We start from the raw sequence: 12,669 nt of genomic DNA on the forward strand, positions 1-12,669 counted from the left end.
ATAATCCATATTGTTATGCACTAGCGTGTGTGTGAAATAGATGGATTATGGTCCCGTACCCAATAAGATGGATATGCGCGTGTGTGTTAGAGAGAGAGAGGGAGAGAGAGTGAGGAAGAGGGAGGGAGAGAGTGTGTGTGTGGGGATTTGATGGTAAAAAAGGTCGCCAATGTCACTTGATATGTATGAGAATATTAATATTGAACTCTTAAAGTTAATGTCGCCCCGTTGCAACGCACGGGCGTTCTTCTACTATGGTTAGTTAAAGTCTGAGTTAGTCACTGCAGTGCACCTTTTTCTCTTCTTTTTTTGCGGAGAAGTGCACCTTTTTCTCAATCACAGTGTCATGCAAAATGGTTAATCGAAACTTAGAAACAAATGGCTATACAGAAAGAAAAAAATCAAAGAGAAACTAGGATCGCGGGACAATGTAGTGCAATTGCTTCCTAAATTTTCCAAAGCAATTAATATTCCCCTTCCAACATTTTATATACAGATGTTGTATTCATTGTCAGTAATACAGTGATATGTCTGCCAAGGCATATCAGCAAGGCACAGATTGGCCGAAAATTTTAGCCATAACTGCGGTAAGATTCTATACGAAACTATGAATGATATCTTACGCATATATACAGTGGCAAAAGGCTGCTGCTCGCAATAGTAAAAACCCATAGTGATTGACCTTTAAAAGTTGTTAACTATCAACAATTGTTATAGAATTTTTTAAAAACATGTTCAACTCGGGTGTGGCAGATTGATCGTGCCAAAACATCCCATCCCATAGTTAGATTCACGTCTGAACATGGGCTCTCTCAGCGATTTCGAATTTCTGACCGTTGGATCTCTCCCTTGATGCGATTTGGGCCATCGGATCTGCCCCTGGGATGAGCTGGGCCGTTGGATAAAATTTGCAATCGGAGTAATGAACAGTAGCGTCTATTTTTCACCTCTGTGTTTTGATCGCTCCTCACTGACTATTGGGCCTGACAAAGTAGTGGGCCACCCCTGTCTATGACTTGGGTGCGCCCATGCCTGGTGCGGGTGGAAAATGCGTGCCACCGCGTGTAATTCTTAAATCCCGCTGAGGGCATTAGAGGGATTTCGCTTCGTCTCCCGTACGTGGCGTTCTGTGGGTGGGGAGGAGAAAAGGGCACCCGATTGGGTGAGAACCCTAGCCGCCATCCCCATCGCGTCCCTCTCCTTCGCAGCCGCCGCTCGCTCCCGTCTGGTTCTCCTCTCCCACCGCCCGGTCGCCGTGCTCCTCTCCGCCGCCCGGTCGCCGTGCCCACGCTGCTTAGCCTCTGCCACCCCATCAGAGTCGCCTCCTACGTCGAGCCGAGGGGAGTTATCTGCGCCGCCTCCTACGTCGAGCGCGCCGCCGCGGTGGACGGTGTCACCAGAAAGGAGTCAGGTATGCTCCTCCCTCCTCCCCTTTCTCGATTTGGGCGTGCTCGGCGAGTTCGGCATGCCTCGGGGTCGGGGAAGCGACGGTTCTGCTTCCATGGAGAAGAAACACGCCAAATCTTTCCGGTGCCCGTGCATCTAGCTTTGTTGATTTCGATTAGTCCCTGTCTTGCTTTTGCGATGGGGATGTTTAACGGATCCTGTGCTTCTCTCGCTCCATGCATGCCCATCCTCCTATAGGTCTCGCTGCTGGGACAGAGCAATCAATCAACAAAACGCCTGATTCGATTCGATTCGAGGGAAGGGGAAAAAACAGGTTGATCGATTTGAGGAGCGAACGTTCACGAGACTGCTCGTCGCCCCTCACGAGACTGCTCTTCCTTTCAACTGAGAACTGTTGAATATTGATTCCATCTGCCAGTACTATTTGTTTACCTCATTTCAGTTCTTCTACAACACTGCTCAATACTACAGGGCTTACTACAGATATAAAACGGTTAGTTTTCTCTATCAATGATATGTTTAATAGCAATGCTCTGCATCATTTATATACTACTGCCGCTAACGCTTCTCCTGTTTGTGATAGGATACTCATTCTGTGTTGATTGGCCTTCTTCTAATTGTGCAAGCATTCCAATACATAAACCAGTTGACATCATATAGTCAGGTATGGATATGGAACAGCTTGTCTAACTAAGAATTACCTCCGTGTCAGTGTGTGCAATCAGCAACTTACTTTGGGGGAGGAGTGTTGCTCATGGATTGGTCCTTTGCTAGCAGTGTTGGGGCCGCACCAGCGGTCATGTCCTTCAGGTCGACGGCAAGGGAGGAGCAGCAGGGCGAGCTCGCGTTCCCCAAGCAGCAGGCCTCTCATGTCCTGACTCCACAGGTAGCCGGAGCTGCTGCTGCCCTCGGTTTATGCACGGTTCATGTTTTTCCTGGCAGTTTTGTTGATTGATTGCTCTGTCTATGTTGTGTAGAGATTGTTTGGTGCTGAGAACCATGGCAGCGTGCAGTACGCCACCGCCCGCGCCGCTTAAGGCATACAATCTCCACACCAGCATGCTCCTAATGGTGCTAGGATGATTCCAACGGGGTCGCTTTTCAATGCCAACAATTCGATGTTCAGGGTTCAGAGTTCGCCTAACCTCCCCAATGGTGTTGATGCTGGTATCCCGTTCAAATCAACCACCTATTAGGGATGAACAATGCGGTGGCTGCTTCGACCGTTGGTGTCTAAATCAAGGTAGATAATTTGCTCTGTTTGATTTGCAGAAAATACTATCTGTAAAATCCAACTTTCAAACTGAACTATAATAACTTGTCTTATTTGTAAAGGGACATGCCAAAGCCAAATACCGCGCAATTAACTATCTTCTAGGCTGGTTCTGTCAATGTATTCAACGTCTCAGCAGAAAAGGTACTAATACAGTACAATTTTTCTTATTGGTAATGCATTTTCATGTCGTTTAGGTTTGCTGCCCTTGCTATCAATGAAATCTTCAGTTCCCTTACTTCAACTCATGTGACCTGCTTTCTTTTCTTTTCCATGCAAGCTACAAGTTACTGTTACATACATCCATTTTTACTTTTTCTTAAATGTATTTATTTGAAGGCACACCTTTAGTTATTACTCCCTCCATTCCCTTATACAAGGCCACAAACTCATATTACAGGTATCAAGGTAAAATTTAATGACTACTTTGCAAGCCAATTTTTCTTCTCGTTAACCGGGATCATTAATATGTCTGCATGCATGCAAGGAAGGAATAAGAAGGAAGTAGCATAGTGTCATTAAGACTACATGCATGCAAGTATTAAATAAGTTGCTAGTACGAGGAAACATCATTAATTTTTACCTCGATTACTGTTAGTGGCCTTGTAGACTAGCCACAATGGAGAGTAACATACACTAGTAACATACACATATCCCTAGACTATGTTACTACCTTCATAGTGGGTAGTAACATAAGTGTGGTAACATGCAGAGCTTTATTTATTAGGTTATAGAGACTCATATTGCATTGGGACATGTGATGTTACAGTAACTAGCTAAGTTAGTACAAGTATCTCTCTCCTCATTAACTCATTGCCACATAAACAAATTTGCTGAGTTGGACTCGATGCTACTGCTGAAGTTACTCCCACTGTGGCTAGTCGTATAGATGCAAAATGTATTTTCCATAGTGGCCTTGTATAAGGGAATGGAGGGAGTATTATTAACCAATACATGTATTGCTCATGTCTTCAAAGAGGGAGTACATTATTCTTCGAGCCCAAAAGTATCACTATGTAGATGAATTGTATGATGGATTACAAACTTTACTTATAAGACTACATGAACTGCTAATTAATTTATCTTTGAATAATATATGGTTTACTCTAATCTCTACCTGGTTTGTGTCATGTTGGGAGGTGGATGGGAGGCCATTCCAAAGATTGTTGTGGCAGAATCGACTGACTGCACCAACTGCAATTTAAAGTATATATGGTATTTTTCGTATTCTTGGTGACGTGTAGAATACATTGTCTCACATGATTAGTGTTTGTATGAACTTTTGGTAGACAGAGTGTTTTGTATCTCAAACAAACTTCATCATTGTATTGTCCTGAGATATGAGACATGAATCTCTTCTAATGATGGTTGTTGAGCAGTTGAGCTCTATATTTGTTTTACTTGATATAATGTCCAGTTTGCTTATTGGTAGTTGGTGTTATAGTATGCATTTTAGTAAGGAAGATCCCTATATTTTTTTGTGTTTACACACAGTTATGTGTTGTCACAAAAATGTTGGATTGGCATAATGCATTATCCTTAAAAACAGTTCATGACTTCTTTGGCTTACAAAATATGTCCAACAGGTCCATATGACACAGCATGCGAGGAGTCAAATGACAAGGCAACGGGACCAATCTATCAAATACGTAGTATGCCTGAGTAGAACTGTATATAGGTTTCTTACAGCTCTACTCTTTGTAATGAACTTGATGCGGATGATTGCAAAGGATCATGTCTCCCTGCTATGCTGCATGCTGCCAAAAATAAGTAGAAAATCACCCATAGTTCCCAAGCCAGAGCATGTATAATAAGGGGTTTATAGCCTGCTTACATGATACTTTTGTGTATGTTGATGAAAGAGACATGAAAAGTGGACTCCTAGACAAATGTGATAAATACGAAGAGAGAGAGAAAGGTTAAAAAATGTACTAGTCTAATGAAAAAACTTATAGTCTACCTTACACTATGAGTGCTATAGATGGTGACTCTAAATGTCATGGCAGCTGCACATTGTCATCTAGCTAAACTATTAGCCATGCTTTCTGTGATAAGAATCCAAAAGCAAGTTCCCTATACTACCTTCTTTCCCTCCTCTGTTTCTGTCTTTAAGAGGCAGTGCATCCGGCAGGAATCGAACCTACTTTTTGACCCATTTTGCCTTTCTAGGTTGGTTGGCGCTTTCACCATTCAGCCATGGATGCTTTAGCGAGTGAACTAGGTTTTTATTTGAGAGCGAACTAGGTTTTTATTTGAGAGCGAACTAGGTTTTTAGTGGTATTCCTTCTCGAGCTTCTATTTCTTCCGTTAAGGGAGATTCGGGAAAAGATGGAATAGGAAGACGTGTTTCCAGAACGAACAAGATACGTGTAGAGAAGGGGAAGTTAGCAAAGTTAGACAAGATTGGAATGGGCATAGGAACATGTATTGATGTACCAGATCGGCTAATGCTCCCAGGTTGATGCGATGTATTCCACCAGTTGACTGGAGACTTTATTATTGGTATATCGATCGGTCCAGCACGGATTGAAATAGGAGCCGGTTCGACAGGAAGATTTCGAAAACGCAGTGCACCCAGGTAAATAAGGAACAAGATGAATACAAAAGTTAAACGAGCCTCCCACGCCCGAAAGGTACCCCACGTAGGCCTTCCCCGAAACCCTCCAGTCACTAACGTAAACAAAGTAGAAAAAGCACCAATTTCTATACCGGTTCTGGAAGAGTGAAGAAAAAGGGGATGTTTTGTTAATGAGAACAAGGAACTGTTTATAGCTGTCGCGATATAAATAACTTTACTCATCCGAGCCGCAGGAACATGTACATACGAAATACGAGAATTTCCACCTTGTTGATGATCTGGTGGTGCTACCCGAAGACTTAAATGAATAGCCATCGCTGTTAAGAACAACCGAGATCCAATGAGAATTTGCACGTAGCTTTTTGTCTTTGACATAAAAAAATAAGGTTGTAATAACGAAAATGACATTTGACACTATTAGGGAAAACCTTATACACAGAATATTACCAGCAGCACGGTTTAAAATAAGGCGCTACTGCTACTTAGCAGTAGCGCGCGGAAACAAACCGTGCTACTGATACCCACGTAGCAGTAGTGCGTTAGGTGTAGTAGTAGCGCCGGTTCTCTAAGAGCGCTACTGCTATTAAACTTAGCAGCAACGCTTTTCGCCCACACTCGCTGCTGCTAAGTTTAGTCCACTCGTTGCAACCAAGTTTAGTCCCACCTCGCTCCGCGAACAGGGTGTTTACCACCTTAAATATGTTACTTCTCGAACCATCACAGCCACTTGGTCTTCATTGAACTCTATGTGTAGGATCTATGGCCGCAATAGGAATCTTCCCCGGTTCTTAAACCAGGGAAGATTCCTATTGACAATTTAGATTCTACACGAAAAGATCATTGATGACCAATGTATTTTTGATTTTCTTACATGCTTAGCCTTAGCAATAGCGCGTTTTGTGCTACTGCTATGGAGTTTAGTAGTAGCGCTTTATCCTAACGCGCGCTACTGCTAAACGCCATCCTATCTTCCCCAACTGGCCGCCCTCACTCTCACTCTCGCTCCCTGTTGGGGAAACGACACCTATGGGATCACTGGAATCCTTCTACGGTTGGCGGGCGCGGTGTCATGAGAAAAGCAGGTCTAACAGGAAGCACACGGATCGTTTACCCAGGTTCGGGCCGCGAGGATGCGTAATACCCTAGTCCTGCTTTGGTGGATGTATTGAGTGTTCTTGTGTTCTTGAGCTAGCTACGGGGTGCAACTTGCCCAAAAGAGCCGAATCCCTCTCTAGTATGCCATGGTCCTCCTTTTATAGTCGAAAGGGGCTGCCACAGTGGCACACAAGAGGTGGAAAGGTCTATAGTGCTACGAGCTTATCGCCCGTATTACAGCATAAGACGCATTTAATGCATCGCTTAGGTGTCCCTTAGCTTTATCGGGGACGGGAACGAGGCCCGTTCCGTCCGTTGCCGCCCCGCCTCGCTTCGACACGCGCCCTGGCCAGCAACGCATGCGGCGCCATGTAGGTAGGCAGGCAGCTGAGGTGGCGCGGTGGTAGGGTCTTCACGAAGATCTGCATGCCACCACACAGGTGCTTGCCGAGTTGGCTTGGAAGTCGCCCGTCGCCACGCAGGTGCCTGCCTAGCTGGTTGAGCTAGCAGCTGCTTGGGGGTGGCGGTGGAGTCTTGGCAGGCGCGGGCCTGGCTGTGGCCCTGCTGATGCCCTCGGCAAGGGCCTTGCCGGGGGCCCAGCAAGGGTCTTGCCGTGGCGTCGCAGTTGTCCCCGGCAAGGCGCTTGTCGGGGGTCTTGTGGATCTCCTCGGCTAGGATCCCGCCGAGGGTCGCCGTCTTCTGGTCCTCATTTGATATTGTATGCTTATGATCTTGACAAAGGTCTGCTTGCCACCGCAGAGGTGCCTCCCAAGCCTCGGTTCCAACGTAGTCGTTGGCGGCGTTTGGAACTCTTGGGCTCGAGAGTGGCTCGCTCTGCTAGTACTGGGCAAGTTACCCCGGCAAGGCTCTTGCCGGGGCCGCGGAGGCTGCCCCGGCAAGGGCCTTGCCGGGGGAGTCGACCTCGCCCTCTTGCTCTTTGGTGTTTCTGGTCTTGGCGTCGCCTTGGTTGCCTTGTGCTTCGGCTTCTCTCCGGCTTCCCCCCTCTGCTTTGTTAAGTGTGGCCGTGGTGCGCGGCTCTGACTGCCCGTGTACAAGTAAAGGGGTCAAAAGGAGAGCCCCTACTTTTGTACAACGACAGGAGCCCCCGGGCCTGGGCCACACATAAGTGCGATGCGTTGTTGGGCCAGGCCCAGAATGGTGCGCGGGCAGGTGGGGCGGATTTTACCGCAGTAACTGTTCGTCCGCTGCGCTTCTCCACGACCCGCGTTGAACGTGCGACATGGAGGGTCGTGCGTGACGTGGGGGCCATGTGTGGGGCGGTTCCCGCACGCATGCGTCACATCGCAGTAATGAGGCGGCTCGCGCCTTCCCCATAAAAAGAGGGAGGCGTGGAGGCGCGACCCATTTATTCGGGCGGACCCGGGTCGTGGCCTTCGGGGCGTCTGTGCCCCACGATCACGGGGTGGGGAACGGTCGCCTCACCCGTCCCCTCGCTTCTGCTTGCTCGCCACATGTCCCCCATGCATGTGGCAGGCGGTGGAGGTGGGAGACCGGGCCGTCGCTGAGTGGGGTAGCGGGTCGGTCCTGATTCCCTGCGCCCCTGGTGACTGGATTGGTCGAATGGGGCGGCCGGGGCCCGACTCCGCCCCTTTATAAGAAGGGGAGGGGGACAGCATCCCACATTCTCCCATCATCCATTTTCTTATACCTCCGCTCCTTTCTTCCATCTGCCATGGCGAGAGGAGGCGTCGGTCCATCAACGGTGGCAGCGAGGGTTGCTGCTCGACAGCGCATCCCCCCTTCCCAGGAGCTCGCGGCGGCGGAGCCAGCCGTGAGGGGAAGGGGAAGGGGCGAGGCCGAGGTCGTCATGGCGCTCGTGGAAGAGGTGGACGGGGCGGTGCACCGGTCCTGCCTCCGCCAGCGGTGCCCCTCCCGATGGAGGGCCACGTCGGGGACCAGCCCTGTGAATTCTTCATCAGGCTGCGCCGGCCACCGCGTCGTCGTCTTCGTCTTCCTACCCCGTTTCTTGGGAGATGGAGCGTGACCCGCCCTAGACCCTCAGGTTGCACATGATGGGCTGCGGGAATTGCGACACGCGGGTCGACGTCGACTTCCTCGCCCCTCAGGTCATGTACCTCCATCGTGGATGGAAGACGTTCGCTCGCATCCACAGCCTAATGGCGGGGCTCGTCCTCTACTTCAAGTTAATGGAGGACGGCCTGCTCTCCGTCAAGGTCTTCGGAGATCTTGGAACTCGGTTGAAGTGCTGCGTGGAGAGCTCCTCCGACGATGAAGATTCCTCCTCGAGCGGGAGTGACGTGGAGGACAGCGACAGCGACGACGAGGGAGTCGAGCGGCGGGATGCCGACCCCGACTCCGACTAACCGTGTCGCCCCTCCCTCGGCCTCGCGCCCTGCCGATGCCCTTCCTCGTCAAGCTCTCCATCAGGGCACTCCCCGTCGTCTCCTTGGGCGGCTGGCGTAGGAGGGCCGGAGAAGGCGAAGAAGGCGGGTGGCGGCCGTCAAATCGGAGTACGCGGGCACTGACGCCTTCGTCGCATATTGTCGGCCCGCTGCCTCGTCTTCCAGCTCCTTTCCCGGCACCAAGATGTTCTCTTGGTGCCTTCTGCTCCTCGTACCTCGCCTAGGCGCTCTTTTTGCCCTCCTGCTGTCTTGTTCCACCTTCTGAGGAGAGGGACAAGAAAGGGATTACAGGCATCTCATCTCTTTTTAGTTTGTAAGCCTGCGGGCACTTATTAGATTTAAAACTTGTAATCCCCTTGCTCATGTTTTTTATTCCATACGAACTGTACCTGTATGGGACGTTTTTAATGAAAAAGGGTGCTTGCCGGGTTCTTTGTGCGTGAGCGAGGCCCATGCCAAGGAACGAGTCCTTGTTATTTTTAAGGTAAACATTGTCGCCCGGCAACAGGCCTTGCCGTCCCCCACTTCAGTCGACCATTCTCGCACTCTTGGCGGAGGCAGGGGCGAAGTAGAGTTAGGACCCTCGTGTATTTCCTGGCCACCGCGTCTGTGACCCCGTTCTGTCCCAGTGGCTTGGGTACAAGAAGAAGGGGGAGCACGGTGGTTTCGGAGTGAAACGAGGTCTCATTTGTCCCAGTTCCATACGGAAATGCATAACAGGGGATGAAAGACTTATCTGAATCTGCAGGCCCCGGCAACCTTGGCTTGCCGTGGTTGGATCCTTGTGCCTTCAGCCCCCGGCAGTCTTGGCTTGCCGGGGCCGGAGCGCCGGTCTGTTCTCTTTCTCCCAAGCTGCTCAGCGGAAGTGTCCACGTGCCCTGCGAACCAAAGAGGACAGAAAGACGCACACTCGACCTCTAGGCTAGGGGTTAGTCGCCGCTAAGCACTATCAACCCTAACCGAGGGAGAGACTCAACCTAGCATGCATGCTATAACTTAGGGCGCCAGCGCTTCATTTATTTATGCTTAGGGTCTATGCCTGGCTTTGTACAGAGGGTTACATGCCTTGTCGGCAAAGCTTGTACAAAAGGTGTCTTGCCGGGAGGCCCGGCAAGCCGCGCCTTATGGGTAAAACTTGCGAAGATGCTCGATATTCCAGGAGTTGCTCACTGGGACAACATCTTCGGTCTCCAGGCGGACTGCGCCGGGCCTGGTGACTCGTATTACCCGATAAGGGCCTTCCCACTTCGGCGTCAACTTGTTGGAATTCTTGGCCGGCTGAACACGCCGAAGAACAAGGTCGCCTTCCTCAAAGCTTCGGGCATGAATCTTGCGGCTATGGTAGCGGCGCAAGGCTTGCTGGTAGCATGCTGCTCTCACAGTCGCCTGAAGACGATCTTCCTCAAGGAGCGTTGCGTCATCTTGCTGCAATTGCTCTTGCTCAAGCTCGTCGTAAGCGAGCACTCGAGGTGACCCGTATATGAGTTCCGTGGGGAGAACTGCTTCTACCCCGTATACCAGGGCAAAGGGTGTCTGGCCGGTGGCTCGATTTGGCGTCGTCCTAATCGACCAAAGACCGCCGGCAACTCATCAATCCAGCGCCTTCCGCTCTTGTGCAGCTTGTCAAAAGTCTTTGTTCTCAGGCCTCGCAACACTTCAGCATTTGCCCTCTCCGCCTGGCTGTTGCTCCGTGGGTGTGCCACGGAGGCAAAACAGATCTTGTTGCCGGGGTCTCGGATGTATTGCATGAAGGTGTGGCTTGTGAACTGCGTGCCGTTGTCGGTGATGACTCTGTTGGGCACACCAAAACGGCAGACTAGTCCCTTGAAGAACTTGACAGCTGACTGTGCTGTAACCATCCTCACTGCTTCCACCTCCGGCCACTTTGTGAACTTGTCGATTGCAACGAACAAGTACTCAAAGTCCCCGACAACACGGGGGAAGGGGCCCAGTATGTCGAGCCCCCAGACCGAGAATGGCCAGGAGAGAGGGATTGTTTGAAGGGTTTGAGCTGGTTGATGAAGCTTCTTTGAACGGAACTGACACGCTTCACACTTGGTTACTAGTGCCGTTGGATCCTGGAGGGCAGTGGGCCAGAAGAAACCCTGCTAGAACGCCTTGCCGACAAGGGCCCTCGACCCTATGTGGGAGCCACATATGCCTGTGTGTATCTCCGCCAACAGCTCCAGTCCTTCCTCCCAGGGAATGCACTTCAATTTCACACCATTCGGTCTCTTCCTGTACAGGACGTCATCGACGAACTGATACAAAGCGGACCGACAGGCTACTTTCTCTGCTTCTTCATGCTCCTCAGGAAGCTCCCCCGTTTGGGGTAATCGGATGGTAGGCTGTGCCCATGCCGGAGCCTGGGGCTTGACGGCAAGGACCAAAGGCATTTCTTCTGCCATGGGAGCGGCTGTCTCTACGGTCAGGGCTTGACGGCCCGCCGGAGTCGGTCGCTCCTCGGCAGGCTCAGAGTCCACGGCAACACCCTTTCCGGCGGCCCCTGGGGGCTCAGCGGGAAAGTACTTGCCGGGGCCTGATTTCCTCCGCTTGTTCTGCTCCGTTGATGGTTCGACGGATGGTTGAGTTAACCAAAGCAAAAAGGTACCTGGTTCCACAGGTAGCTTGAATGCAGCGCGCTTTGACAGGTAATCGGCGATGTCGTTCTCTGCTCGGGGGACGTGCTCTTCTTGTATACCGTCAAAGCGCTCCTCCAGCTTCCTCACCTCATCTACGTAGGCCTCCATCAATGGGCTCTGATAATCTTTGTTGACTTGTCTGACGACAAGCTGCGAATCACCCCTGACGACGAGATTTTTAACTTCGAGGTCTACCGCGATCCTGAGACCGGCAAGCAACCCCTCGTACTCAGCAGTGTTGTTGGTGGACATCTCCCTGGGAAAGTGCATCTGGATTACATACTTGAGGTGCTCTCCGGTGGGTGCGATGAGCAGCACACCAGCACCGGCGCCTTGCAGCGAGAAAGCTCTGTCAAAGTACATAATCCAGTCGCGAGCTGTTTCCTTGCCGGGGAGAGTGGTCTCCTGGATCTCTTCATCAGGCGTTGAGGTCCATTCTGCAATGAACTCCGCCAGGACTCTACTCTAGATTGTTGAAGTACTTTCAAACTTCAACCCAAAGCTTGATAACTCCAAGGCCCACTCCACAATCCTTCCGGTCGCGTCTGGGTTGTGCAATATCCGTTGCAACGGGAGGCGGGCGACGATAGTGATCTCGTGGGCCTGGAAGTAATGTCGCAGCTTCCTCGAGGCCATAAGGAGGCCAAAGAGCATTTTCTGCACACCGGAGTACCTTGACCTAGCCCCCTGCAAGAGGGAGCTAACAAAGTAAACCGGGTGCTGCATCATCTTCTTCTTCTGCACCACTCCACTTGGCTGCACGGGCTCTGTCCTGATGGCGCCAGACTCTGCCGGGAGCCTTGCCTTGCCGGCACTAGGCCCTGCCGGGGGAGTCTCTGACTTGCCGTCCGCCGGTCCTGCCGTTGCCACTGCCTCCTCGCCAACCTCCCTCTGCGCCACTAGCGTGGCACTGACCACTTGATTCGTCGCCGCCAGATACAGCAGCAACGGCTCTTGTGGTTTAGGCGCAACTAGTATCGATGTAGAGGAAAGGTATCTCTTCAGGTCTTGCAACGCCGCCTCGGCCTCTGGGGTCCACTCCATTGGGCCCGCCTTCTTCAAGATCTTGAAAAAGGGAAGGGTGCGCTCGGCAGACTTGGAGATGAATCGGCTCATGGCGGCAATGCAGCCAGTGAGCCGACGCACATCCATGATCCGCTTGGGCGCCTCAATCTTGTCTGGGTTTGTCTCGATCCCGCGCTGCGACACAAAGAACCCAAGAAGTTTGCCGGACGGAACACCGAAGACACACTTCTTAGGGTTCAACTTGAGATTGATCTTGCGCAGGTT

The 12,669-nt window shown here is 50.9% G+C and overlaps 1 protein-coding gene and 1 long non-coding RNA gene across 2 annotated transcripts; one reads left to right on the top strand and one right to left on the bottom strand.

Moving 5' to 3' along the window:
* Positions 1-1,147: 1,147 nt before the first annotated feature.
* Positions 1,148-3,325, top strand: LOC123169076 (uncharacterized). The gene is made up of 6 exons (XR_006484637.1): positions 1,148-1,411; positions 1,645-1,900; positions 1,991-2,071; positions 2,185-2,293; positions 2,385-2,650; positions 2,743-3,325. It is a non-coding gene; the product is annotated as an uncharacterized lncRNA (long non-coding RNA).
* Positions 3,326-4,863: 1,538 nt separating this feature from the next.
* LOC123170153 (putative cytochrome c biosynthesis ccmC-like mitochondrial protein) lies at positions 4,864-5,666 on the bottom strand. Its single transcript, XM_044587990.1, has 2 exons — positions 4,957-5,666; positions 4,864-4,906 (listed from the first exon to the last, which is right to left on the bottom strand). The coding sequence occupies exons 1-2, from the start codon at positions 5,664-5,666 to the stop codon at positions 4,864-4,866; spliced, it is 753 nt and encodes a 250-aa protein (XP_044443925.1).
* Between the last annotated feature and the right edge of the window lie 7,003 nt (positions 5,667-12,669).

This window comes from Triticum aestivum, chromosome 7D (genome assembly GCF_018294505.1).
Source record: "Triticum aestivum cultivar Chinese Spring chromosome 7D, IWGSC CS RefSeq v2.1, whole genome shotgun sequence".
NCBI lineage: Eukaryota > Viridiplantae > Streptophyta > Magnoliopsida > Poales > Poaceae > Triticum > Triticum aestivum.

Excerpts from the sequence above, each read along its gene's own strand:
- LOC123170153 (XM_044587990.1), bottom strand. The coding sequence starts at position 5,666 with ATGTCATTTTCGTTATTACAACCTTATTTTTTTATGTCAAAGACAAAA. Across the intron at positions 4,907-4,956 it reads GAAGCTCGAGAAGGAATACC|AAAACCTAGTTCACTCGCTA; the intron begins ACTAAAAACCTA and ends CGCTCTCAAATA.